Genomic DNA, 27,376 nt, shown 5'->3' with positions numbered 1-27,376 from the left:
GTAGCAGCAGCCTGGTGCTTGTGCTGTCCGTTCCTTCTTGAATGAAAAGTAATACGCCATATTTGCTGCCAGACTTCCAAATTGCTCTGGACAGTGGAGAGTTGCACTCTCATTGGCGAGAAGGGAGGTGCTAGGTGACTTCCTGTCCGCACGAAGGAAGATGAAGGACGCTGGATTAGTGACACTGTCCGGTATTCCGGTTGTCATGTTGAACTTTGAGGCATACTCAGTCAGTAGAGTATTTACTCTGGCCATCACGTTGTCTAATGGAGTCTAAAAGTCTACTAGTTAGATGTTTTTGTGAGATTCTCCCTCGTAATTTAAGGGGCTTTCACGGGACCCGTAAAGGAATTGTCTTTAATAAATTTACTTTATTAACGACAATTAAAGATTAATTGTCTGTCTTCTCGGATTAATTTTCTCGGATAAATCTTCCGGATGGGTAAGCTACTTCTTTGTCGAAGTGACCTCGTGGATCTCCCACGAATGAATGACGATTTTCTTCATCGATGTGCCAATAGGCACATTTTGGTAACAGGATCGCCATATTACCTATGCTGCATGTACGGTATTTAGATTTTTTTTTCTATATCTAGATGGAATATCATCATCTGTAGAGTGCTGCGGTGTTCCACCAGCTGGGAGGTTGAAGTTTATGACCTTGCCATTAGCCATTGTTGTACGCGTAATTGCTGACAGATAGTCAACAATGGGAGTGGGTATAGTCTTGCTCTGTACGTCAAGAAACTCAAATGGTCTCTCCTCACTCCTGAACCGGCCTTCGGCGTTCTGGTTCATTACGCGTTCAATTGCTACTCCGTTCAGTAGCTCAACACAATAGTGTTGGAAGGCACAGTAGGGCAACGATCTCCTAATACGGACGTCAGTGTCCGTCATTACGTCATAGAGAGCGTGCATCAGGAGTAAATATCCTGAAAAGTCAAAATTATGACTTTGTGCCTCAACCACGACCCTACTTCCAGTTAGACGACCCTCAAACAATGAGGACGGCTCAGCGGCCGTAGCCACTGAAGCTGGGGAAGGGGTGGGCCTCTGCGCTGGTGCGGTGTTCCGTCAGATCTATCTCCATCCACGGTTACTGCCACACATATTGCAACAGGAAACGGGACCCTGGGTATAGTAAAGTTAGCCCAGGCATCGTCTCGAAGCAGACGGGAGAACATCCACGTATCTGTTATTTTGGGTTTGAGTGTGAGCGCTTCGAAAGTGTAAATCATCTGGAGGAACGTAGTGAACCTCGCAGACGAAAAGAAATCCACAACCTCTCCAGGTGGCAAGTCCAATTTCCGAGACGCCTTAAACCACCACAAGAAGGCGGCCAATCCTGTTCCGGCTATAGATAGGATGCAGGCCGACTGAAATATTCCAGAGATTTCCATCTGGCTGTGCCTGTATCCTTGAATCATGAGTAGGAGGACGGGTTTGTATTTAGGATTGCCCTTCTTAAATATATTTAGCAGTGTCTTAAGTGCATGGGTGGATGGAGGTACCACCGCCTGGATCGATGTCTGGAGGACGTCACTGTCCATCCCTACCAATTGTGTCAATCGGGCATATACGTTGTTCGCAATGTATTTGGAGACCTGCGCTGGGGACTTGATCACAAGTCTGGTACACACCATGGCTAAGTAGCCTATGTAAAATATGGCATCTTTCTGACGAGGGTTTCCATCTTCACTTATGATGTTCTTTAGGGAATTGTACCAGCGCTCTGCATGTGACGCTGTAATCGAGACTTCTCGGCCGTCGACTCTTGCTGTGGTCACTGCAGCTTCCAACTCGGTGGCGGTTGAGGAGGTATAGAATGTCTGGAGATTTAAATGTATTTCATTGATTTAGATTTTTGAAGAGTTTTTAGTAAATCAAAGTGTCAAGCAATGAGCATTCCAGTAAACCAATCTGGAAAAACCAGTCGTAGGCGGCGACTAGTTTAGTGTAGTTATCATAGGTGTCCCAGTTATTGTATTTTTCAGGGGTTCCGGTCCTGCGCCAGGTAGAACCCTCACAGATATAGTTCATCATTGACTTTGCAGATTTGGTCAAATTCACGCGATATCCTGGATTTGGAGATTTGTGAAGACGATAAATGCAAAGGATTCTAATAACCAATGCAGGCAATTCCTCTCTCTGAACTCCAGGGTTCGGTTCTGCATCTTCAGCCACATACTCGGCCATTGACACTGAGCTTGAGATAAATGGTTTTAAAAGAATCCATTGATATTTTATCAGTTTCTTTGCCCAGGATGAAATATTCCTTCATCAAGACTCTATCCCAAAGCCATTTGTACATCTCTCTAGATGGAATCGAGACATTTGCAGCAGCGTGTTTGAATGCGTTAAATACAGAACATTCCGCCATCCGGGAAGAAACTGTTCCGAATCTGAGCGCAGCATATTCGTGACGATTGAAAATATAGAAGAACCAGTCATACCCGGCTACTATCTTTCCAAAATTTTCTGATGTCTCCCACTGATTGTACTTTTCTGGGGTAGCAGATCCCCTCCATATAGCTCCACTTGATAGAGATGTCATGATTGCAGTTGCGGTCCTGTGGAGTGCTGTTTGGTAACTTTCAATCTTTGTCCGATGCATACGATAGACACATAGTATCCGGAAAGCAAGAACCGGGATTTCTTTAGCACTTGTTCCTGGAGCTGGAACAGCATTTTCTGCTCGATATTCTGTTTCCACCACAGCGAACGGTTTAATGGGAGAAACTTCAACTCCCGCGGTCAGCCAAGGTTTTCCAAAACACTTTATAGGCTTGTCAAGTGTGCCGACAATTGACAAACCAAAAAGATAAAGGAATTGAATGGCATCTCTGACCTGCAACGTATCAGTATTCAATCCATGCGCTACTACCCGCATCATCTTATTGATGTCCGTATCGGCACCGACGGTCAGTGGTACGGGTGTGTATCCATTTGGGAACCCTTCGGATGGAAACTCAGGTGTATTATCCTCGTCCGCTTCGGGTGCAGTCATATAATTGGTTGTCCCCAATTCGACTAGATCTCGTGGACCAAATTGATTTGCTTGATCGGTATTTGCCATTTGTACAATTTTGATTTTTGTTGTTGATATTTTATATAGAGTGTAATATATTCACTCTTTCCGATCCGTGTGGGATCCTTATTATTGTTACGGCGAGTATCGTCGTAAAATGGTCTAATGCAGTGGAAAAGGTAGAAAAGTGTTAATGTTCTCCTTAATTTTGGGCATTGGATAATATTCTTTCCTGACAATGGAATTCAACTTTCTTACGTATTTGAGAAGTTCATTGCGTTTCTCTTGGACCTTCTCTTTTCATGTATATGCGATCCTGTAGGGTGCGTATTTGATGGTGTTCCTTCCGCAATGTTTTAGATCCGGAAGGTTCACCCAATTATCTTCCGTTTCCATCGCACTTTGAGTCATTGTACCATAATTCTTTGTAGACGTTTTCGTACGATGATTAGCATTTTTACGTGAAGCCTGTCTCCAAATAATAAGTTAATTGGCGAAATCAAAAATTAGATTTTGTTGCATAACTTAACATTTTCAAACACTGTTTCATGTCCTTATTAACTTCGTAATCTCTTAAAATGCGCTCAATCTTTTCATCTATCGAGATATACTGACCCTTTCCAAATAAAATTTTGCAGGAATTATTGAAGCTTAAAAATCCAACCTGATCAGAGTATAAATTTACAGTGTCCAAAGAAGGTAATCTAGCATTACTGTAGTGAGTCAAATTTGTAAAACCAACTTTAATGTCATCCAGATGGCAATTTTCTATTGTCACAGATTTGGGAATCCAGAATATCGAGGGGTTAGTCGTAAGGCACGGAAGTATACGACATTTCTGATTTCGGAAAGCTGGATCAACCCACAAATTCAAGTATGGGTCAAACTTAACATTGTGTTCAATCAAAATCAATCTTGTTTTTGTTAGATCAGTTTCACTATTCCAATGACACTCAAATGGAGGGTAGGTTTTGTCCATATACACCCCAATTTCCATTTTGTGAATCTCATGGTGACATTCGCTCATTGAAGGTAAAATTTCAGTTGCCTGATGAGTCATTGCTCGAGAGCCATACCACTTGTAATCACATGTAGAGGTTAGTTCCAATCCGTGATAGAACCAGCCTTGTACAATCGTAGGAATTTTGTTGGTTGCCACTCTTGTCTCAATGGGGAAGATCATCCAGCTCATGTTTTACTTGTCATAAGGTGATTGAGCACATTGATGGTGTCTATTTTATACAGGAGTCCAAGATTTATTGTTTTCAGTAGGAAACAAGCCTTCATGAAGACTTCCGTCTGTATTTCCGTCTTACGGGCCAAGTGCTCGGCAGATCGGCAGATATAACAAAGGAGTTAGGTCTTGTTAGGTCTACCACCTCTTTTGTCGCTCTTTTCATCCTTCGTACGCCAATCGGACGGTTCCTGCTGAAAAGACTGTATGTTGCGTGTGAACTAGTCGGTAGCCCGATCTCGAATGCCCATGTGACTTCGGTTGAGTCTCATGACTCGGGAGGGCTACCAACTCTTTATATATATTTCTAGCAGTTGGTACACATTACTCTGTTATACATAACACCTGCCACTTCTGGCGCTAGATTTATATAATTTTTCAAATGGGAATTTTTACCACTGAGTTGTTTTATTAAAAAAATAAAAGTTGAACTGGGTTTTATTTACATAAATACGGTGCGATTTAAGAAGGGTAAGACCTAGAGCTTAAGAATAAAAATAAAAAAAAAACCAATATGAGTCTCACAACTAGAGCAAATAAATTAAGAAAATTATTTAAGAAAAGTTTGTATTTTCTGTATAGAATCATATAAAAATCACCTATTGTGGTGAAAGTATTTTGTATTTATATTTAAGGCAACAAGTTGTTAATAAATCTTTTTTCTTCACCTAATTTGGTGTACATATTGTAAAGTTTCTAAAATGCAGAAGAATCCAATAAAGAATTTTTCTTTGCAACACGAATACTTTATTACTTGACTTGTTTAAGCTTTATTACCCTCCTCAACTCTTGCTTTTCATACAGCAGTAAGTTTTTCTTTATGTGTCCATCAACCGATTATAGAGTGTGTTAGTCACGCGAATTTGCTAGTCACGCTCACTATTCGCGCTTCACATTGAGGTGAATTCCACCCTCAGCCTGGAGGATGATGGCCTTCTTCTCCAGTTTCATTGTTTTAGGTGTTTGAGCCGTGAATTCCACTGTGTAGCGCTTGAGGATACTAATTAGTCCAATCTTCGCCTGAATCACACCGAAACGTTCACCAATGCAGTTGTGGGGTCCAGTACCGAAGGCAAGGTAAGTGTAGGGATGGAGATTGTCCTTATTTTCAGGTGCAAAACGATCTGGGTTGAAGGTATTGGGATCAGTGAAGTATTTAGGGTCTCTCTGAATTGAGAAAATGGGGATGAATACAGGCATCCCCTGGGGCATGGAGAAGTCAGCGTAGGGTTCAATAGAGTAAGTTGGCTTGTCCTGTGTTGGCGTGAAGATTCTATCCAAGAATGGTAGTGGTGGGTAAAGGCGCAATGTTTCTGCGGAGGAAATTAAATTTAATAAAAATATTTTAAGTAAAATCCACGCATTACTAACCCTGAATAACCAATGATAGATATTCGAGTTCATTGATATTGTCATAAGTTAGCTTCCCGTCGTATTTCGCTGCATGATCTCGAATTTCCTTCTGCAGACGCTTTTGGAGATGAGGCTGCAATGAAATATATATCTTTTTATTTTTTTGGTTGTTTATTTCGTGATAAATTTAGTGATAAATTCATGAGAATTGCAGTGAAATAAATTTATTCAATTTCAATGAGCACGAGAGGGTGACATGACAAGAAATTGATTTGTTGAGCGATTTATTTGACAGTGTGTTGAATTTATTGTGGTTTTTTCTTTAAATATTGAGTGTGAATGGATGAGAAAAAAATACAAAGAATTAAACTAAAAGAACTAATTCCCTTTCATTTATTCTCTGCATACATTTAGTCGTTTTTTGAATCAAATTAAATTTGATTTAAATCTTTTAAATGCCTATTAGTCATCCCTTATTCCTCTCTCATCTTAATATATAAAGCTGAAAAGTTTGTTTGTCTGTCTGTGGCACATGAACTCCTCCTAAACCGCTGGGCCGATCTTGATGAAATTCGGTATGGGGGTAGAGGGGGTCAATACGAGTTGCAAGCGCTTTATGGGATTCCGCCCCGACTCCCCTTTATAGCGCCTCCACAGAAAAATTGATTTTTTCGCATTTTCTACCTGCTGAAGGGTCAAATAACGGGATTTTTTTATTTAAAAAATTTTTCGGGATACCGTATTATTCATCCCCCCTACTAATATACGCCCCCTTTTTATAGCTTAAAATGGAGTTTGCTCACACGTGATTGGGGGCTCGGGTTGACTAGTAATATAATATTTTATTTAATAGTTATTTTATTTCTATATTAAAAAATTATCTAATAAAAATCTAGACAGTTTACTTAATTGCATAATTTTAGGCGCTTCATTAAATTAAAATCACTTAAAATATTTCTTGATTTTTCTTCCTCTTTATTTGAAATTCAATTTAAAATAAACACCTTTTAATTTATATTAAAAAAGATGAGTTAATTCAGTTAGTAAATGCACTCCAATGAATGCCTAAAAATATGCAATTCAATCTATTATTCAGCAAAATTCTTTAATGGTTGTTATACCCAAGAAAAAAAAATTAATTAAGGAACAGGAAGTGTTACACTGCTTCAGTGAGAGTTGCGGTGTAGACATGCTAAACCCTCCTCACATAATTTAATATATATGCGCCGAACACGTCGAGGCCTCGCGTGCTTCACATTCACCCCCAAAGATCTTCGCGCGCGCTTTCTGGGCTGAAGAATTGGCGGTACTATTGGCGTGCCGTTTGAAAATCCACCTCATCGCCGCCCCAATGGGTAGTTCCGTTGTGAAGTCGCTCCATGAAGGGTGGAAGCCGGTATACAGTTGTGCGAAGAATATTGTTTTGAGAGGGTTGGGGGGCATTGGGGTGTGAGTTGAGTATACCTAAAAGGGTGCATTGTCCAAAGGTGTGTGTCTGCACATGAAGGAAGTCGAGGGAATTACATAAAGTGGGAAATCGGGTGTTTCCATAGTGTTATTCAATTTGTTTAATCGTTTCCCTGCACCATTCTTATGTGGTGGCACCTTTCCTCAAGCAGTGGTCAGTCAATTGGGAGTTCTTGTGCTGTTAAGAAGTTTCCGCGATGGGTGAGGAAGAAGGTCGAATTGATTTTGAATTGGACAATGGGGAAGATGGGGAGGAAATTATGGGTTTTCTCAGTTCGTATCTCACAAAGACGTTACGTTTGAAAATTGATAAGTGGCACAAGTTGATGACTTCGGAAGATACGAGATCTGTTGTAATGGGATGGCTATCAAATCCCAATGAACGCTTACTCTTAATCACAGTTAATCAATCTGGATATTTTCAACCAATGTTGAAGGTGAGAAAGTATTTTTTTGAAGAAAAAAAATCATAAGGACCTCTTAAGTGTCCTTAGTGTCCCACCGCTGACACCAATTGTATGAAATAAGGGCGCTTAGTTCGTCCTTCGATTTTTTTTCGGAGCTACCGTAACAATGATCGACTTAGCACGTCGAGTGCTCATTAAATTCACCCCACAAATTCTCATTCACCCCTCACCTCGCCAAATAAAATAGATTCACCCACCCACAGTCAAAAAAATAACTTTCATCACAAACACCTCCTCCCACCCACTCAGGTTACTCCATCGATAAAGACGAAGACATGCTACTTTATACGCAAAACCCTCCCGACACACCTAACAAATACCAACTATCGTGATAACATAATTTTCGGCGACACCTCAACTCGTTCCATTGAGGATTTGGCGGTGCTTGTTGAGGAGATTTTTTTCCCTTTGCTCAGCAATCAATTGAATCGAATCGATTGGCCGGAACCAATTGCGAAGGATGTGGAGAGTCACATGCAGGAGTTGCGTGATGTTGTGGCGGAGGTACGTGGTAATATCGTCAACAAAACCATCCTCCCCATGCCAATCACCGTAGCTCGCGTGATGGAGACATGCGGTGCCATTGTGGCAGGTAACACGGACTTGTGTGATGTTAAAATGAAGAATTCCCTCGAGTGCACCATCATCAAATGGGCATCGCAAATTAATGATGTCCTCCAGCAGAATTCTGATGCATTCTTCGACACATTGAATGCCCATCATCCCACGCCGATGATGGAGATCAATTTCTGGCTGGCACGTCAGGATAATCTCGAGAATATCTATGAGCAACTACAGAATGAACGTTGCAAGGCAATTGGGAATGTGCTGGAAGCCATTGATTCTGTCTACTATTCCTCCTTTAAGATGCTCTTCAAGAATGTTGTGGCTGCTCTGTATGAAGCCAGGGATATTACACTCTACACGGGACCTTTGGTATGTTCTTGTTGTGGTGTTAATATTGAATAATTTGCATAAATTTTACATAAAAAATCAAATTTAAAGCAATTTTGCATCGAATATCGACGTAGACTGAAAGGGAGTTTAAGTGTTTAAAAACATCCTAGAAGCTTAGGAAGTTTAGGATATTTTAAGAGATAAAAACAAATGATTTTCATGTTGAAAATTACATTAAAAAAAATATAATTTTTAGACATTAAAGCAATTATCGAGCTTCTATTGTAAAACCTCAAACGTTTGAAAAAATGTTTAATCCTAGAAAAGGATCCTAAGAACCGTTGAAGCTATAAAAGAAACGTAGAACGTTAAAAAATAGTTCTTGAATTTCAAAAATTTTGTGTTAAGGGGGGTCTCTTGGGAAATCTGTTAGAATTTACACATTTTAATGTTGTCATTTTCTTGGGGTTTTTCTTAAACTTGGATATCCGATTATGGTAACATTTGTAGCCTAGTTATTGAAGTGTAAGAAAATCACTTTTCGCCATTTTAGGTGCGACGCCATCTTGAGATTTTCCGACTTTTCCACAGAACTGCCCTAAAATACAAAGGTAGGTTTTTCTCAGGATCTACTGGATGGATTTTGATGAGGTAAAAAGCAAATGAAAGAGGAAATATCAAAGCAGATTTTGATGTACCAGAATTTTGAATTTCCATTCTGGGGCTGAGAAAAGTGGAAAAACGTCAAAAATATCTGAAAAAAATCACATTTTTCCACTTTTCTCAGCCCCAGAGTGGAAATTCAAAATTCTGGTACATCAAAATCTGCATTGGTATTTTCTCTTTCATTTGCTTTTTACCCCATCAAAATCCATCCAGTAGATCCTGAGAAAAACCTACCTTTGTGTTTTGAGGAAAATCTCAAGATGGCGTCGCATCTAAGATGGCGGAAAGTGATTTTATTACTCTTTAATGATAAGTCTTTAAATGTCACCAACACTCGAAAACCAAGTTTAAGAAAAACCCCAAGAAAAATTAAAATAATTAATTTCACCAGCTCTCAAAAGAGACCCCCGCTTAAAATTAATTACTGAAAAGAAGCGTTTGTAAATTAATATTAATTCGTTTTCTAATCTATATTTTTTAAAACTATTATCGTATTTATTTACTTGTCTATCACTAATATTTCTTTTTTAACATTTGATCTCTTTCTGTTGAACTTAACGTTTGTTTTTTAAACGTCTGTTCATTCTTTTCCAGGCCTTCTCAAAAGCCTTAAAAGCTTTGTACACTTGAAAAAAAAGAAGAAAAAAAGAAAAATAAAAAAAGAAAGAAAAAAAAGTATAAAAAAAATTGTTAATAAAAAAATTTTTATTAAAAAAATAAAATATTAAAAAAAAATAATTTAAAAAGTCTCTTGGTGCTTGAAAAAAAGAAAAGAAATACAAAATTTATAGGCAAATAAATAAGCAAAGGTCTGTCACGAAAGGGTTAAAAATACAAAAATAGATTCGACTCTATGCGAAAGCTCTATTCATCAGAAGAATTAACCGAGTTCAAGCGAGTTTCACGAAGTTTTCTTTAGACTCATGCAGGCTTTTTCAGACTTAAGTCAAAGAGTCGGAAAAGATTCAACATTTTTGGAGATTCATGGCAGTGAATCGACTCTTAACACACTGACGACGGGTAAAATACTTCCCAAAGGTTTTTTACGCGACATGTAACAATTAGTCACTGGCGTCCAGAAATGTTACCCGGTGGGACCATAGTGTGCTTATGTTCTTCGCACGTTATCAGAAAATATGTATTTGAGAGAATACTCACTTAAGTGAAACACAAATATTCTTTTAATATAAAATAATCGAAAACAAAACAATAAAAAAAGAATAATATTCAAATTAAAATACAATTTAAATTTCAAAAATCTTTCTTTAACATTTCACTAACTGTTGTATGTTGAACATCAATTCAAGCTCATAGAACAGTCAGAGATATTGGTGAAGAGAATCTTTTGGACATATTTGGCATTTTTTTCTCATTCCAACATAACCGCACTTTTATATTTACGTGGGAAAAAGTCAGATTTATGGGATAATTTCAGTGAAAATCTCACAGACGAGTTTCCTTTATTCTATTAAACATTATGTAGCATTTTTTTACCACAAAAATTAAATTGAGGTTATGTAAGAGGAAAATTTTCTTTTCGCAAAATATATAACCTAACTCACCTAAAGTTTTATGCAATGAAGATTTTCAGCTACAAAACACTTAAAATTAAATTTAAATGTAAATTTTCAACTAGAACTTAATCCATAGCATAAAGGCAAACTTCCGGAAGCTTTTCTATAATTCTTAATTCTCACTATTTTTCAGACACGAGAAAAAAATATGGTTATGTTAAAGCGAGAAAATATGCTAGATATTTCAAAAAAAATGCTTCGCCATTCGTTCTGAACCATTTTGAGAATTTTCTAGCTTTGACATCACTTTATAATGATAACGTCAACAAGCAGGTTGACTTTTTTATTCTAAAAATTGTGAAAACTTCATAATACATGTATTTAGCTAATATCTACTCTGTGACAGAGTAATTTACAAAAAATCTAGAATATTCTAAATAGTCTGCTATTTCTTGCTTTTTTTTAAGTTTTGAAAATATTATTTCCCCTGACATAATATTTTTCATATTTTTCCTTCATTGGATAATAATATCCAAAATGTTCTATTGTAAATATCAAGATAAATAGATAGAATATTCTAGATAATTCCATTTTCTTGTCACAACTAATTTGAAATCTTTTAAATGCTGATTCTAAATCATGTCAGAAATTTAATAAATAATAAATTTATTAATCATATATGAACACCTCACGAGTCAGCAATCAAAATTGGCTGAAAAAATGTTCGAGAAGTTTTCCTACCGGGTAAATGTCAAACGCAAAAAGAGTGGCAAATTGTTACAGCGTACAGAATTGAGAACTGTCAGTGGACGCCGATGTGCGTCAAGCCGTCCTGGATGTGTTAAGGCTTTTGAGAGGGCCTTGATTCTTTCAAACGTTTGACTTTCTTCTACTAACGGTTGAAATTTTTTTAATTCTTATTTTTATGTAATTTATAGCTCGAAAATAATTACTTTTTATTTGATTCTCTAAAGATAAAAAAGTTAATTTAAATTTGTCACTTTCAACCATTTTTTTCATTTACTCTCCACCAATTAAACGGAATGTGGGTGGAGTTTTATTCATTATCCAATCAAATTGCGACATAGAATTATTTTATGATATATCAATGAATAAGAAGAAGAATAAAAGGAATTCTCTGATTGGTTGTTAAACACAAGAAGAGTTTCTATTGGCTAAGTCAACAGGGTGTAACTTTGGTGCAAAGTTGCTTTGAATTCATCAATTTCAACTGATTTTCTTCCATTTAATTAGTAAATGAATTATATTTCTAATTTTCATCAATTTCATTAGATTCCCCATATGGAGGAATTTGAAGGTATGGATTTTGCCAATTGCAAGCCCCTAATTGGACCAATGCTCCACTGTGTCTGCCTCTCACTTGCCCATTCAAAGTACTACAACAAAACCCCAAGGATTTGCTCCTTATTCCGGATGATTGTGAATTTGGTGATTGAGAAGGCACTCAAATCTCTCGATCCCGATGCAATCTTCCGCCGTGATGTGGATGAGAGTTTGGTGCTCCTCAATACAGCTTTGGGGGTGATTGATCACTTCCAGGAGATGTTTCTCCTTTTCCGTGATCGTCTACCCGGGTACACGAAATACGGGAATACGGTGATTTGGTCATTTCGCATTGAGACAGTCTTTGAGCGTCTCCTGGCCTTCCGGAAGCGCTTGGTGCTCGTGAAGAATATCTTCGAAACAACCAATGACTACGCTAAATTGGAGAAGGTTGAAATTGCCGGGCTCAAAGGGAGGAGCATTGGGAAGAAGATTTCGAAGGTGTCGCAGGAATTTCAGGCTGCCTTTGAAATGTGGTCAAATATTAGCTTCAATGCCCTTGATCCGGATCCATTGAAGAATGATTTCGCGCAGCATTGGGAGAATTTCACAAAGGAGTGCCAAACACTCGAGAGGAAGCTCTCATACCTCTTCATACAGGCGTTCGATGAATGCCAGAATTTTGATCAGGCATGGAAACTCATTCAGATGGTTTGGTGTATCCTGAGGAGACCATTTATCTACGTTGAGGTTGAGCATAAATTCTATTCTGTGATGAAATTGTATGAGAATCTCCTGAATCTCATTGAGTATCAATTTGAACGGGGTGTTGTGGGGTACAAGCACCAAGGTCTTGCTGGAATTCAGTACGATAGATTCTTCCCGCCAGTCTCAGGGGCACTCCAGTGGATTTATGAGCTGAAACAGCATATTTCATCACCAATTAAGGATATTTCCATCATAGATATTCCGTGAGTTTTTTAGCTGTGTTTCTTTCAGACACAGCTTTTGTGTACCGAGCAAAATCGAAAGTCGTCAGATCGGGCTCAAACTTGGGATGAGCACGAATTAGGGTCCCCACATTCCAAAAAATGTATGCGCCAAAAAAAATATTTTTCCGGCCGGCCGTCCGCCGTGGTTCAACGTTAAATTGCAAGAGAACGGTAATAGATAGAGACTTGCGGTAGACGGAAAAGTTTAAAAGTCAACTAGAAGACGTCCAATTATGACGTCAAATTTTACCCCCCACCCCCGCGTCCGCCATTTTGAATAACCCCTAAATTTTGTATTGCCTATATCTCAGCCCCTATTATAGCTAGAGGTCTGAAATTTCGGTATGTTGTAGGGGCCATCAAGACCTTTCCAACGATATCTCATTTTCGAAAATCGGTCAAGGCGTTTAGTCAATATGGCCGCCACAATTTTTCATCGAAAATCGAACATAACTCGAAAACGGCTTTACCGATTTTGATCAACCCGGGGTCAAATGAAAGCTCTCAACAAACCCTACAACCCATCAGAACATTGCAAGTTCAAAAAATGGCCGCAAGTGGCGCTAAAATCGAAAATAAAATTTTCGATTAGTTTTCGATGAATATCTCGAAAACGCCATTATCGATTTGCTTCATTTTTTTTATATCTTATAGCTTACTATAACATCTATTTATGAAAAAAATTTAAAAAAATTTTGTCGCCATTTTGAAAATATTGAGTTCCAACTTTGACATGTCATATCTCGGGTTTTATTAGTCCGATTTTGATCAACTCAAGCGCAAATGAAAGGTTCCGTGAAACCCTACAATGTCTAGAACATTGCAACTTCGAGAAATGACCGCGAGAGGCGCTAAAGTCAAAATCAAAATTTTCGAAAATTTCGAACTCGAATATTTCGAAAATGCCATTATCGATTTACTTCATATTTTAATATGTTACAGTTGAGGTTAAGACCTTTCCAACGATAGCTCAAACTCGAAAATCTATGGAGCCGTTTCCGAGGTATGGCGTTTTAAAGATTTCTTGGGGGATGACTTTTCAACTTTTCCCGACTTTGCGCGTATTTAAATTAATTCGCGTTCTAGTTTGCTCTCACAAAATTGGTACACTGAAAGAAACACAGCTCTCGTAAGCTTGGTCAGCTTACCAGTACATTTTTTTTTAATTTCTTTTCTTCTGGGTAAATTCGTTAAATTCCTTTTCAAATAATCCCGCTTCTGGTGCAGATTATTTGCTTCGGAAGAAGGGGAAAATATTCTAAGTCGATCGAGGAAACTCCTGAAAGACATGACGGGTCTTGGGGAATGTATTTTTGCCGAATGGACAGCCAATGTGGCCAGTATTATTGGGAGAGGAGTTCAAAAGCATCTCCTTGAGAGGGAGGATGATCTACTGAAGGTTAATTTCGATGAAGATCTCGATGTTGTGCTCAGAGAAGTGAAGCACCTCAAGCAAATTGGTGTAACGGGCATTCCAGAGGATGCTGAAGAAATATACAGAAAGCAGGATATTTTCTGGGTTAGTAGATTTTTACCAAGAAACGAATAAGAATTCCAAAGAATCCGAATGAATTTTCTTATGTTTTAAAGAAAGGAAAAGTGAAGCTATCGCTGATTGTTGAGAACTACAATGCAATCCAGCAGGATACTGAGCCATGTGAGTACAAACTATTCCAACCAAATGTCGAAGAGATCGATGAGACACTGAAGAAGGCCATTGGAACGATGGTGTGGCAAACAGTTGATCTGGAGTACATTGAAATGGTGCACAAGAAAACGGAAGAGCTCAATGAGAAGATTCGCAAAATTCATGATAATGTCAACGGGGCTATTGCCAGCATTAGAACGTGGGGATGTAAACCATTCTACGAGAGAAAGGACAGGAATCCCAAATCCCTGCTGAATATTGAAGAGAAATCCGATGTGATGAAGAAGCGAACAGTTGAGTGCATGAAATCCACGGAAATTATCCAGAAAGCCATTGAATGCAATTTAAGGCTCTTTCGGGAGAATTTGCAGGAGAAGAAATTCACAGAAAAAGGATTTCAGGTCTCACTATCGGACACTGAAGATCCTCCCGAGGATACGAATGATCTCAGTCAGATAAACTTGTTCAGTGAATACCGTAATTACCTCGATGAATTGGTCCTCTTGGAAATTAAGAAAGCAATCCTCAAAAGTCTCGAATTTATTAAGATTGAAATGGAGAAGAGAGGTAAGGAATCATTGAATTTTTTTTAAATATTTATTTAGCGGTCTGAAATAAGAAATTCAGAATCTCTAAAGAATTTTTTAGCTCTATTTTTCAAGCCCTAAAATACACTTTCTGCTTCAAAATAATTCAAAAACCCTTAAAGAATTTAGGACTAAAGTGGCGTAGCCAGAAATCTATGTTCAAGAAGAAATTTTTGGATTTTCTTTTTAGATTATTAAAATAACATTAAAATATGTATTAAAACAATTTCAATTTTTTTTCAATTTCAATTTCAATTAAATTTTAAAGTTTGACATTTTTCTTCCAATTTTGACGTTTCTTTTCAAAAACGTTTTTTGTATAACATTTGGCATTTATTTAAACTTCTGATGTTTGATATATTGTGGACTTTGACGTTTGAATTTTTTATGGTTTAATTTGATTGATATAGTTGATGATATAGTTCTGTCTTTACTAAGTTTTCTATTTAAAAAAATATTTATCATTTTTTTAACGTTTGACATTTTTGTGTCTGACGTTTCCTTTCTATCGGTTGAAAATTCTTTTTAACACTCGGAGGACTTTACTGGTACTTGCTACCAATTCGATTTTTAAAATTGCCATAGAATAAAATCTATTGGACGTATCTCTATGAATTTAGCATCTATGTGTAGGGAATTTTATTTACTTTAAGATAGCAGAAAGAAAATCTCGAGAAAAGTCTTTTCTTTGGAAGATAATTGAGGTCAAAGTCAGAATCCAACGTGGAGGATCAAATTGGTAATAAGTACCAGTCAAAATCCCATACAGTTTTGCCATTGTTTTGAGGTTATGTTTCCCCATATTTCCCAAATAAAGTACTCTTGTTCACTTTTCCTCGGTGAAAATCATTAAATGTGGACTAATTTTATTGCCGGAAGTGACTAAAAAGTTACTTTAAGAATCAAAGTTTGTGATGATTTAGGCGCAATAATAAATTATGTAAAATTGTAGCTAAAAAAGTCGTTTGAATTGGCAATTTTGCATCGATTCGACGCAATTTTTTTTCAGTGACGATTTTCTCAATTAAATATTTAGTAATTAGGTGTAGGAATGCTTCAAAGAGATTGAGAATTAGTGAAACTTTCGATCCTTGTTCAATAAACTGATTAATAATTAATTATTGAGCATATTTTATCAGCTGGTACTTATTACCAATTTGATCCTCCGCGTTGTGCCAAATGTTGGGTCCTCCAAGTGTTAAACGTTCCAGTCTTTTTTCTTAATATTTAACGTTCGTTAAATGTCCGTCGCTACCCTGACTTGACATTTCTTACCCTTTGACGTTTCTTTTCTAACGCTAGACGCTCATTTTCCAACAGTTGAAAATTCTTTTTGAATGTTCCCGTTTTTTTTTTCAAAGCATATAATGTTCATTGAATGTCTAATCCTTATTTTCTAACGTTTTAAATTTAATTTTTAACATTTGAAGTTTTTTATTAAACATTCGTTAACCGTTTGACGCTCCTTCTCTAACAATTTATATTTTTTTTGCATTTGATGTTTCTTTTCTAACGTTTGAAGTTCATTTTGTAATTTTTTTTAATTTATTTTGAACGTTTGCGATATTTTTTTTTTTGAACATTTGACGTTCATTTTAACGTCTGATGCTTCTCTTTAACGGTTGAAATTACGTTTAACGTTTCAAAACACTAATGTTGCTTTTCTAACGTTTGACGTTTTCAAGCTAAGGTTGATATTTGATTTAATTGATTATTGATTTTTTTTTATCGTTTAATGTTTTTTAGCTAGAAACTTTTCTATTTTTTTAAACGAAATTTTTGACATGAAAAGAATTTTTTTTCAAATTGAGAAAAAAAGTTCCTAACTTTTAGGGTGTTTAAACACCCATAAACAGCCTCTCTGATTAAGTTCCTATAAATTTTTACTAAATTTGCATCATCCAGAACCTTTTAATATTTTTTTAGAATTCCAAAATTTTAAAAAATTGACCCTAAAATAATTTTTAAATGATTCAAATTGAAATTCTCCACGCACTCTGCTCCTACTTAGGGACATCCCATTCAATTTTGGAAGTTCACCTAGAACTGCAAGATCAAGAAATGATCTTTACGCCTGATCTCGATGAGAATTCCGTGTGTGGATTTATAAGTCGCATTGAGGAAATGATGGATTCGATCATTTCAATGGCAAATTTCGTTCCACGCGTCAATAATGCAAAAGAAACCTACAAAGCTATCGTTAATGAGGATGAGGAGATCATTACGATTAAGCATGCTATACGAACTAATGTCCTCAAGACGATTAAGCAGGCAAAGCAGGAGATTAAAATATATGAGAAGTATCGTTTTCTGTGGGTGGATGATAAAACGAAATTCTTGGATAAGATTCAGGTGAAGACGTGTGAGAAGAAGGAAACGGTCAAGACTGTGAGTTTTGCACGAGAAGAGGAGGGGGGTAATGTGACGACCGAAGGGGTGGTTGAAGAGAAGAAAGATGATCAAACTCTTGAGAAATTCCGTGAAAATGTGAGTTTTGTTGCTTCTTTTTTTATGCTCATTTCACCATCATTCTCACTAAATTCGGCATAATTTTTATTTTTCATTCATCCCATCATCATCATGTGGCCATAATTCATCCATAAAGTGCAGTAAAGGAGTTTAAAGCACAAAAAGGAGATGAATGAGTGTGGTTGATGTTCCTTTTTGTAGATTGATTCCTACTACAAGTTGTACGATGAGATTGATAAGACGAATGAGAAGATTATTGTTAATGGATGGTTCAGTGTGGATGTGGCTGCTTTCAAGCAGAGCCTCCTCAATGAGATCGCCAAATGGATTGATGTGCACAAGCAATATCTCACGAGTGAGGTTGAACGGCAGCTCAATGAGCTGGCGGAATTTGTCAAGAGTGGCATTGCAACGCTAAACTTGGAAATCGACAGAGATGACTACGAAACATTGCTGAAGGTAATGGATGTCCTGCAGCAAGTTAAGGATCGTCGGAGTGACATTAACAATCTCTTTGGCCCCATTGCGAACACCATTGAAATGCTACGACTCTACGGTGATGACTTCAATGAAGATATTCACACAAAGGTGAGTTTTTTTTTAAATTATTTATTTGTATTTGTTCCTCCCCTAAATAAATATAGGAATTTAGGGCTTTTTTAGTTGTCAAGATTTTTTTTCATGCTAAAATTTACATTAGAAAAAAAAAACAGAAAGGGAATATTTAAACGTTAGAAATAATCCTTTAACGTTAGGAGGAAACTTTAAAAAAACGTTAAAAGTTACAGTAAACCACATTTTTGAAACTTCAAGAGTATAAAATAAGGTTAAAACAAAAGTCAAATGTTTGAAACTATTGTCAAAGTTAAAACCTTGAGTTTTAGAGTGGACACAGAAGCTGTGCTATTCTTTTCTTCGAAAGAATCACAGCTAAAAGAAGCGTCAAAGATTAGAAAAGAATTGTCAAACATTTGAAAAAATGTCATTTATAAAATTTGTTTAAAAAATTTGTCAAACGTTATAAAAAACGATCAGACGTCTAAATAAACGTTAATTATTAATAGAAAATAACTGTCAAAGTTACAAAAGAAACATCAAACGTTAAAAAAGAATTGTTAAAGGCTATATGGATCCGGAAGGAGTCCAACAGTCGTAAAAATTTAAAATAGAGAAGAAGAAGAAGAAGAAAAAGAAGAAGAAGAAGAAAAAGAAGAAGAAGAAGTATTAAAAAAATACGTCAAAATTTTTCAGAAACGTCAAGTGATGAAAATCGAACGTTAGAAAAATAAAAGTCAAACAATAGAAAAATACATCAGATGTCTAAATAAACGTTAATTGCCAGAAAAGAAACGTCAAAGATCGAAAGTGATCGAAAAAATGTCAATTTCACATTTCACTGACAAAGAAAGAATCACAGCCCGTAAGTTTTACTTACCGTTCTTTCGCTTTATACTGTTCCATCCGTGCTTAATTTTTATCTTTGCAGTTTATTGTAGTTTTGTTACCCAGAGGTGTTCCAAATCCCCAACACCTCCCCTATTAGCCTAGTGCTATTTATGCGTAAGAGGACTCTCTCTTCTCCCGTTGAGCACCGGTAGGAGTACCTTTCCTCTGATGGAGTTTGACCATCTTGGTTGGTACAAAACGTCGTATGATTCTCCATGGAATCAATTGAGTAGTTCGCGATTGGGGTCGGTGCGAGGGAGTTGAGTCGGGGCGAGAGTTCTCCGTTCCCTGAGCCCCAAGTCGCGATTCTTCATTATATATATTTATCTTTGCATTTTTATATGTATATATAATGTATATATCTATGCATTTATATATATTTTACTTTACTTTTATATGTGTATATATAAAACGCCCCGCTTTGCGGGGCATTGGGGGCATTGGTCTTACACAACTCAAGATATAACATGTTAACTTTAAAACGCGATATCTCCGGAACGGCTACATAGATTTTCTTTATTTTTGGCATGATGAAAGATATTATAGCCAACTATGACATATCAAAATATGAAGCAATTCTATAAAGCGGTGCTCGAGATATTCATCGAAAACTCATCGAAAATTTTGTTTTCGATTTTAGCGCCACTTGCGGTCATTTTTTGAACTTGCGATGTTTCGAGCAGTTGTAGGGCTCGTTAATATCTTTCATTTGAGCCCGAGTTGATCAAAATCGGTCAAGCCGTTCTCGAGTTATGGCCGATTTTCGATGAAAAGTTGTGACGGCCATATTGGCTAAACGGCTTGGCCGATTTTCGAAAATGAGGTATCGTTGGAAAGGTCTTGATGGCCCCTACAACATATCAAAATTTCAGACCTCTAGCTATAATAGGGGCTGAGATATAGCGAAAACAAAATTTTGAGGTTATCCAAAATGGCGGACGCGGGGGTGGGGGGTTGGATATGACATCATAATCGGATGTCTTCCACTCGATATATGAACTTTGCCGTTGACCGCAAATCTCTATCTATCACCGTTCTCTTGCAATTTAGCGTTACATTCCGGCCGGACGGACAACCGGACGGCCGGACGGCCGGCCGGAATGATTTTTGGCGCCACCATTTTTTGGAATGTGGGGACCCTAATTCGTGCTCATCCCAAGTTTGAGCCCGATCTGACGACTTTGCATTTTTGAGTGTACACAGAAGCTGTGCTTCTTTGAAGAAAGAATCACAGCTAAAAATCGTCAGGTATTAAAAAAACATCAAAATTCTTCAGGAACGTCAAATAAAAATCTAACGTTAGAAAAAAAATATATCAGACGTCCCAAACAGACGCAATATGTTAGAAAAGAACTGTCAAAGTTAAAAAAGAAACGTCAAACGTTAAAAATAGTATAAAACGTTTGAACAGGAACGTCAAACGTTCATAAAAAAGCTGTCAAATTGTTTTTTTGTCAATTTGTTCCTTCATTTGATTTAATTCTTCTTTTACAAGCTAACGGATTTACCAGAAGAATGGAATCGAATGCGAAAGCTCTCGGTACAAGTTAAGCAATCAATTGCCCCAATAAAATCCTACCAAATGGAACAGATATGTCGGAGGATTTTGCAATTTGATACCTGCCTCCAAGTCTATCGGGATTACTTTAGGGAATTTCCGGTTAGAATGAGAATTTTTCATAGTTAAGAAACTTCTTTTTTTTGAACGGAAAATATTTAAATTGTTTTTGTAGAACTATGTGCAGGCATTCAAGGAGCCCTATTATGGGGTTTATGAGTGCTGTGATAAGAAGAACATCGAAATAGGACGCTTGGAGGATCAGCTGAGCTTCCTTATGGATTCAGCGAGGTTGTTTGAGCTGCATTCTCCGGAGAATGCAAAGGTGGTCATGTGTAGGCGTGAGATAAGGCTCGTTAAGCAGCTGTGGGATTTTGTATTTTGCGTTGAATCGTGCATTGAGAACTGGAAGATGACGCCGTGGAAGAAGATTGATGTGGAAGAGATGGAGCAGGAGTGTAAGAAGTTCACAAAGGAAATTCGGGCATTGGATAAGGATGTACGTGATTGGGAGCCGTATGTTTACGTTGAGATGATCCTGAAGAATCTCGTCACGTCTATGAGGGCAATTACAGAGCTGCAGAATCCAGCGATAAGGGAGAGGCACTGGATTGAGCTGATGAAGGCCACGAAATTGCTGGAGATCTACAAGCTGGAGGATCTCATTGCATTCCGCACGAATGAGGCGACAACCCTCGAGGGATTGCTGGATCTGAATCTCCACAGCCATGAGGATGAGGTGAAGAATATTGTGGATAAGAGTGTGAAGGAGATGCAAATGGAGAAGACTCTGTGCGATTTGGATGCAACATGGCGGGAAATGTCGTTTGAATTTGAACATCATGAACGCACGGATTTGCATCTTTTGCGTGCCTCTGAGGGTCTCGTGGAGACTCTCGAGGACAATCAGGTGCAACTGCAGAATTTAATTGCCTCCAAGCATGTGCAGTTCTTCTTCAGGGAAATCCATGAATGGCAGACGCGCCTGTCGAATGTTGATCTGGCCACAACGACGTACTTTGAAGTTCAGCGGAAGTGGATGTATTTGGAGAATATTTTCATTGGATCCGAAGACATTCGGAATCAATTGCCAACGGATACGGAGAGATTTGATGAGATTGATGTGAAATTCCGGGAGATTCTGCAAGAGATGACGACGGCGGCGACGGTAATTGAGATAATTGAGCTGGAGAATTTGCAGGAGAGACTCGAAGATGTGCTCAAGTTGCTAATTCTCTGCGAGAAAGCCCTCAATGATTACTTGGAGACAAAGAGATTGGCTTTCCCGCGTTTTTACTTTGTCTCCTCGGCTGATCTGCTGAATATCCTGTCGAATGGGAATCGCCCTGAGATGGTTGGACGACACCTGACAAAACTCTTTGATTCCATTGCAAAGCTAAAGTACTTGGGGGACGCGAAAACAGCCATTGGGATGCATTCAAAGGAGAATGATGAGTTCGTGGAATTTTGCCGAAAGTGTGATTGTTCGGGGAAAGTGGAGGAGTGGTTGGCAAAGGTTACAGCAATAATGCGTGAGACACTTCATGGGCTGTTTAAGGGAGCCATTGGGGCGTATCAGGGAGTGCCACGGCACAGGTGGATCTTCAATTGGCCAGCACAGACGGCGCTGTGTGGGACACAAATCTGGTGGACAACAGACGTCAATGTGGCCTTTGAAATGATGGAGGAGGGCTATGAGACATCCCTCCGGGAGTATCAGAAAAAGCAAATTGCCCAGCTGAATGCTCTCATTAATCTCCTCCTTGGGGACTTGTCCACAGGCGATAGGCAGAAAATCATGACTGTGTGCACAATTGATGTCCATTCGAGGGATGTTGTGGCAAAAATGGTTGCACAGAAGGTGGAGCAAGCGACGGCTTTTCAGTGGCAGAGCCAGTTGCGTCATCGTTGGGACACCACGGAGGATGATTGCTTTGCCAACATTTGTGATGCTCAATTTCGCTATGACTACGAATACTTGGGCAATACGCCGAGGCTCGTGATTACCCCCCTAACGGATAGATGCTACATCACCCTCACGCAGAGTTTGCACCTTGTTATGGGAGGTGCTCCAGCGGGGCCAGCAGGAACGGGGAAGACGGAAACAACAAAGGATCTGGGGAGAGCCCTCGGGATCATGGTGTACGTGTTCAATTGCTCCGAACAGATGGACTACAAATCCTGCGGAAATATCTACAAAGGCCTAGCTCAAACAGGAGCCTGGGGGTGCTTTGATGAATTCAACAGGATCAGCGCTGAGGTCCTGTCAGTTGTTGCAGTGCAAGTAAAATCCATTCAGGATGCAATAAAATTGAAGAAAATCACCTTTGATTTCATGGGGGAGACAATTAAGCTAATCCCAACTGTAGGGCTATTCATAACAATGAATCCCGGCTATGCTGGACGTACGGAGTTGCCGGAAAATTTGAAAGCTCTCTTTCGTCCTTGTTCAATGATTGTCCCAGATTTTGCACTGATTTGCGAAATTATGCTCGTTGCTGAGGGTTTTCAGGAAGCCAGGATACTCGCACGGAAGTTCATCACGCTGTACACCCTCTGTCGGGAATTGCTGTCGAAGCAGGATCACTACGACTGGGGATTGAGGGCAATTAAATCCGTTCTCGTTGTTGCTGGTAGCTTAAAGCGTGGCGATCGGCAAAGGCCTGAAGATCAGGTACTCATGAGAGCCTTAAGGGATTTCAATATTCCCAAAATTGTAACGGACGACGTGCCCGTATTCATGGGCTTGATTGGGGATCTCTTTCCGGCTCTCGATGTTCCCCGGAAGAGATCTCCGGAATTTGAGAAGCTCATCAAGAAAGCAGCCACTGAGCTCAAGCTCCAGGCTGATAATAATTTTGTCCTGAAGGTGGTACAGCTTGAGGAACTCTTCGCCGTGAGGCATTCAGTCTTCATCGTTGGCAGCGCAGGAACGGGAAAGACGCAAGTATGGAAGACACTGTTCCGGACGTACCAGCTGGAGAATAAGAAGCCCCACTACAATGATCTCAATCCCAAAGCCGTGAGCAATGATGATTTGTTTGGGATTATCAATCCAACAACGAGGGAATGGAAGGATGGGCTGTTCTCGTACATTATGCGCGATCAAGCTAATATGGTGGGTGGTGGACCAAAGTGGATTGTACTCGATGGGGATATTGATCCAATGTGGATTGAGAGCTTGAACACAGTGATGGATGACAATAAGATCCTCACACTTGCAAGCAATGAGAGGATTGCCCTGACAAAGGATATGCGGCTACTCTTTGAGATTGGACACTTGAAGTACGCCACACCTGCTACGGTATCACGGGCTGGGATCCTCTATATTAACCCTCAGGATCTAGGATGGTACCCGTACGTTGCTTCGTGGATGGATACACGGGATGATCGTGAAAAGATGCACCTGATCCTGCTTTTTGAGAAGTACATTCCGCATTTGGTGACATCAGCGAGTAAATTCCGCAAAATCACCCCTATTTCGGACATTGCAATGGTCCAAATGGTTTGTCATCTACTCGATTGTCTCCTTGTACCCACCAATGTTCCCCTTGGCAGCCCCAAAGACGTCTACGAGCTGTATTTTGTCTTTGCTGCCATTTGGGGCTTTGGATCGGCCCTGTATCAAGATCAGATGTTCGATTGGAGGCTTGAATTTACAAAATGGTGGCTCAGTGAATTCCGGGATGTTTCCTTTCCGGATGAACTGTCCATCTTCAACTGCTACATTGACATGCAAACGCAAAAGTTCGCCAAATGGAAGGCAATGATCCCACAATGTGAGCTGGATTTGGACATTCCCCTTCAGTCAATTCTCGTTCCAACCGTTGAGACAACGAGACTCCGGTACTTTATGGACATTCTTATGGAGCACAGGCATCCAGTTATGCTTGTCGGAGGAGCAGGTTCGGGGAAAAGTGTCATTGTGTCGGATAAGCTGAATAATCTCCCAGATTCCTACTTGGTTACAAATGCCCCATTTAACTTCTACACCACGTCGCATATGTTGCAGAATGTCCTGGAGATGCCGCTTGAGAAGAAGGCAGGAAGGAATTTCGGTCCTCCTGGTAGTAAGCAGATGATATACTTTATTGATGACATTAATATGCCGGAAGTTGATCAATTTGGTACAGTTCAACCACATACGATCATTAGGCAATTTATGGATTATCAGCATTGGTACGATCGCTCCAAGCTCACGCTAAAGGAGATTCATAACTGCCAATTTGCAGCCTGTATGAACCCAACATCGGGCTCCTTCACCATCGATCCACGTCTTCAGAGGCATTTTAGTGTTTTTGCCGTGAATTTCCCCTCAAATGAATCCCTCTTGCACATCTACAGCACAATCCTCACGCAACATCTCGAAGATGCGGGAAATAAGTTTGCACCGTCAGTACAGAAGCTCTGTACCCAGATAACTGATGCAGCTCTAACCCTACATACACGTATGAGTCAAATGTTCCTTCCGAATGCAATTAAATTTCACTACGTCTTCAATATGCGTGATCTGGCCAACATCTTCACGGGAATCCTGTATGCAACGCACGAAACATGCCACGATGATACGTCCATAGCACGGCTGTATATTCACGAGGCAACACGCGTGTACAGCGACAAACTGATCAACATGAAGGACATCAACAGCTTCAAGAAGCTCGCAAGGGAGGTAGCCAGGAAGTCCTTTGAAGATTGCGATGAGCATAAAATGTTCGAAGAGCCCCTCATCTATTGTCACTTCAGCGAAAGCCTGAGTGACCCGAAGTACATGCCTGTTAAGTCCTGGGAATCCCTATCGAAGCTCCTTGATCAGGCACAGCTGAACTACAATGAACTTGTTGGGCATTTGGATTTGGTTCTCTTTGAGGATGCAATGGCACACGTATGCAGGATTAGTAGGATCCTCGAAGCCCCCCGGGGGAATGCTCTGCTGATTGGAGTCGGTGGATCGGGAAAACAATCCCTAGCACGCCTAGCTGCTTTCATCTCCACGCTATCTGTCTTCCAAATTCAACTACGCAAGGACTACGGCATGCAGGATCTTCGAACGGATATTGCAGCGCTGTACCTAAAAGTCGGCGTCAAGAATGTCCCATCAGTCTTCCTCATATCAGACGCCCAAGTACCCGAGGAAGACTTCCTAGTCCTCATTAATGACATGCTAGCATCGGGCGAAGTCCCCGATCTCTTTCCCGAAGATGAAGTTGAGAGTATTGTAGCAGCCGTAAAGAACGAAGTGAAACAGAGCGGAATGTTGGATACAAAGCAAAATTGCTGGAAGTTCTTCATTGATAAAGTTCGGCAGCATCTGAAAATTGTTCTTTGCTTCTCACCCGTTGGCTCGACACTCCGCATAAGGGCACGGAAGTTCCCGGCTATTGTTAACTGCACGGCTATCGATTGGTTTCATGAGTGGCCACAGAGTGCCCTTGAATCCGTTTCATTTAAATTCCTCTCAAAGCTGAGTTGCCTCTCGCCAGAACTTCGGACGTCTGTCTCGGAGTTCATGGCCTACGTTCATGGAACGGTGAATGAAATGTCCGAGATTTACCTGCTCAATGAGAAGCGCTACAACTACACAACGCCAAAGTCCTTCCTTGAACTCATATCACTCTACGCAAAACTCCTAACGGCAAAGAATGAGGAGGCTCAAGAGAGGATCTTTCGCCTTGAGAACGGACTGACGAAGCTGTCAGAATGTGCGAGACAGGTGGACTTTCTTCAAGCTCAACTAGCTGAGCAGGAGATTAATTTGAAAATTAAGAATGAAGCTGCCGACAAGTTGATTGTTGTTGTGAGTGCGGAGAACATGATGGTGCAGAAGGAGAAGAATATTTCAGCATTGGAAGAGCAGAAAGTCCGGAGGATTGAAGAAGATGTCTCAATAAAGGCAAAACTCTGTGAAGAGGATTTGCGTAAAGCCGAACCAGCCCTCGTTGCAGCCCAGGAGGCTCTCAATACGCTCAATAAGAACAATTTGACAGAGCTGCGTTCCTTCGGTGCTCCACCGGAGGCTGTGGTGAATGTCTGTGCAGCCGTAATGGTGCTCTTTGCGCCAAAGGGGAAAATTCCCAAAGATCGCAGCTGGAGAGCGGCAAAAGTCATGATGGGGAAGGTTGATACGTTTCTCAATGATCTCATAACCTATGACAAGGAGCACATTCACCCCAAAGTCATTGAAGCCCTCCAACCCTACTTAGAGGATCCAGAATTTGATCCTGAAGCAATAATGGGAAAGTCAGCTGCTGCTGCTGGTCTCTGCGCGTGGGTGATCAACATTCACAAATTCTACGAAGTCTACCAAATTGTTGAGCCAAAACAGAAAGCCCTGCAGGCGGCACAGGATGAATTGCACGAGGCCCAGGAGAAGCTGCAATTTCTCAATAATAAAATTCACGAACTCGAAGAGAAGCTAAATGTGATCAAGAGTGAATTTGATGCAGCTGTTGCGGAGAAGCAGCGCTACCAACAGGAAGCAGACAAGACAGCCTTCACCATTGATCTAGCCAATAGACTCGTGGGTGGGCTTGCGTCGGAAAATGTTCGTTGGCGTGAAAGTGTCCTGCAGTCGAAGGTGAAGATTGGAAATTTATCCGGGGATGCTCTACTTGTTGCTTGCTTCATTTCCTACGTGGGATCTTTTACAAGACGCTTCCGGGTTGATTTGCTGGAGAAGATGTGGATCCCAACTTTTAACAGCATTACGGTAAGAAGAAAATAACTGATAAAATTTTAAAAACTTCTCAGATTTCATTTTTTTAAACAG

The 27,376-nt window shown here is 39.5% G+C and overlaps 2 protein-coding genes across 2 annotated transcripts in view; one reads left to right on the top strand and one right to left on the bottom strand.

The window, feature by feature from the left end:
- Positions 1-27,376, top strand: part of LOC129796020 (dynein beta chain, ciliary-like) — a 47,292-nt gene that overhangs the window by 12,864 nt on the left and 7,052 nt on the right. The window contains exons 4-11 of the mRNA XM_055837662.1: positions 7,799-8,485; positions 11,920-12,881; positions 14,130-14,421; positions 14,493-15,117; positions 17,149-17,624; positions 17,808-18,194; positions 20,548-20,712; positions 20,786-27,316. Coding sequence (XP_055693637.1) covers positions 7,799-8,485; positions 11,920-12,881; positions 14,130-14,421; positions 14,493-15,117; positions 17,149-17,624; positions 17,808-18,194; positions 20,548-20,712; positions 20,786-27,316 — 10,125 coding nt within the window. The remainder of the gene's footprint in view (positions 1-7,798; positions 8,486-11,919; positions 12,882-14,129; positions 14,422-14,492; positions 15,118-17,148; positions 17,625-17,807; positions 18,195-20,547; positions 20,713-20,785; positions 27,317-27,376) is intronic.
- The window catches only part of LOC129796129 (cytochrome P450 6g1-like), a 34,926-nt gene continuing 7,598 nt past the window's right edge, over positions 49-27,376 (bottom strand). The window contains exons 3-4 of the mRNA XM_055837882.1: positions 5,634-5,748; positions 49-5,575 (exon numbers count right to left, since the gene is read on the bottom strand). Coding sequence (XP_055693857.1) covers positions 5,142-5,575; positions 5,634-5,748 — 549 coding nt within the window. The 3' untranslated portion in view covers positions 49-5,141. The remainder of the gene's footprint in view (positions 5,576-5,633; positions 5,749-27,376) is intronic.

The sequence above is a fragment of the Lutzomyia longipalpis genome, chromosome 4 (assembly GCF_024334085.1).
Source record: "Lutzomyia longipalpis isolate SR_M1_2022 chromosome 4, ASM2433408v1".
Taxonomy (NCBI): Eukaryota; Metazoa; Arthropoda; class Insecta; order Diptera; family Psychodidae; genus Lutzomyia; species Lutzomyia longipalpis.
The sequence above is the reverse complement of the archived record's forward strand: the minus strand, read 5'-3'. Positions and strand labels throughout refer to the sequence as shown.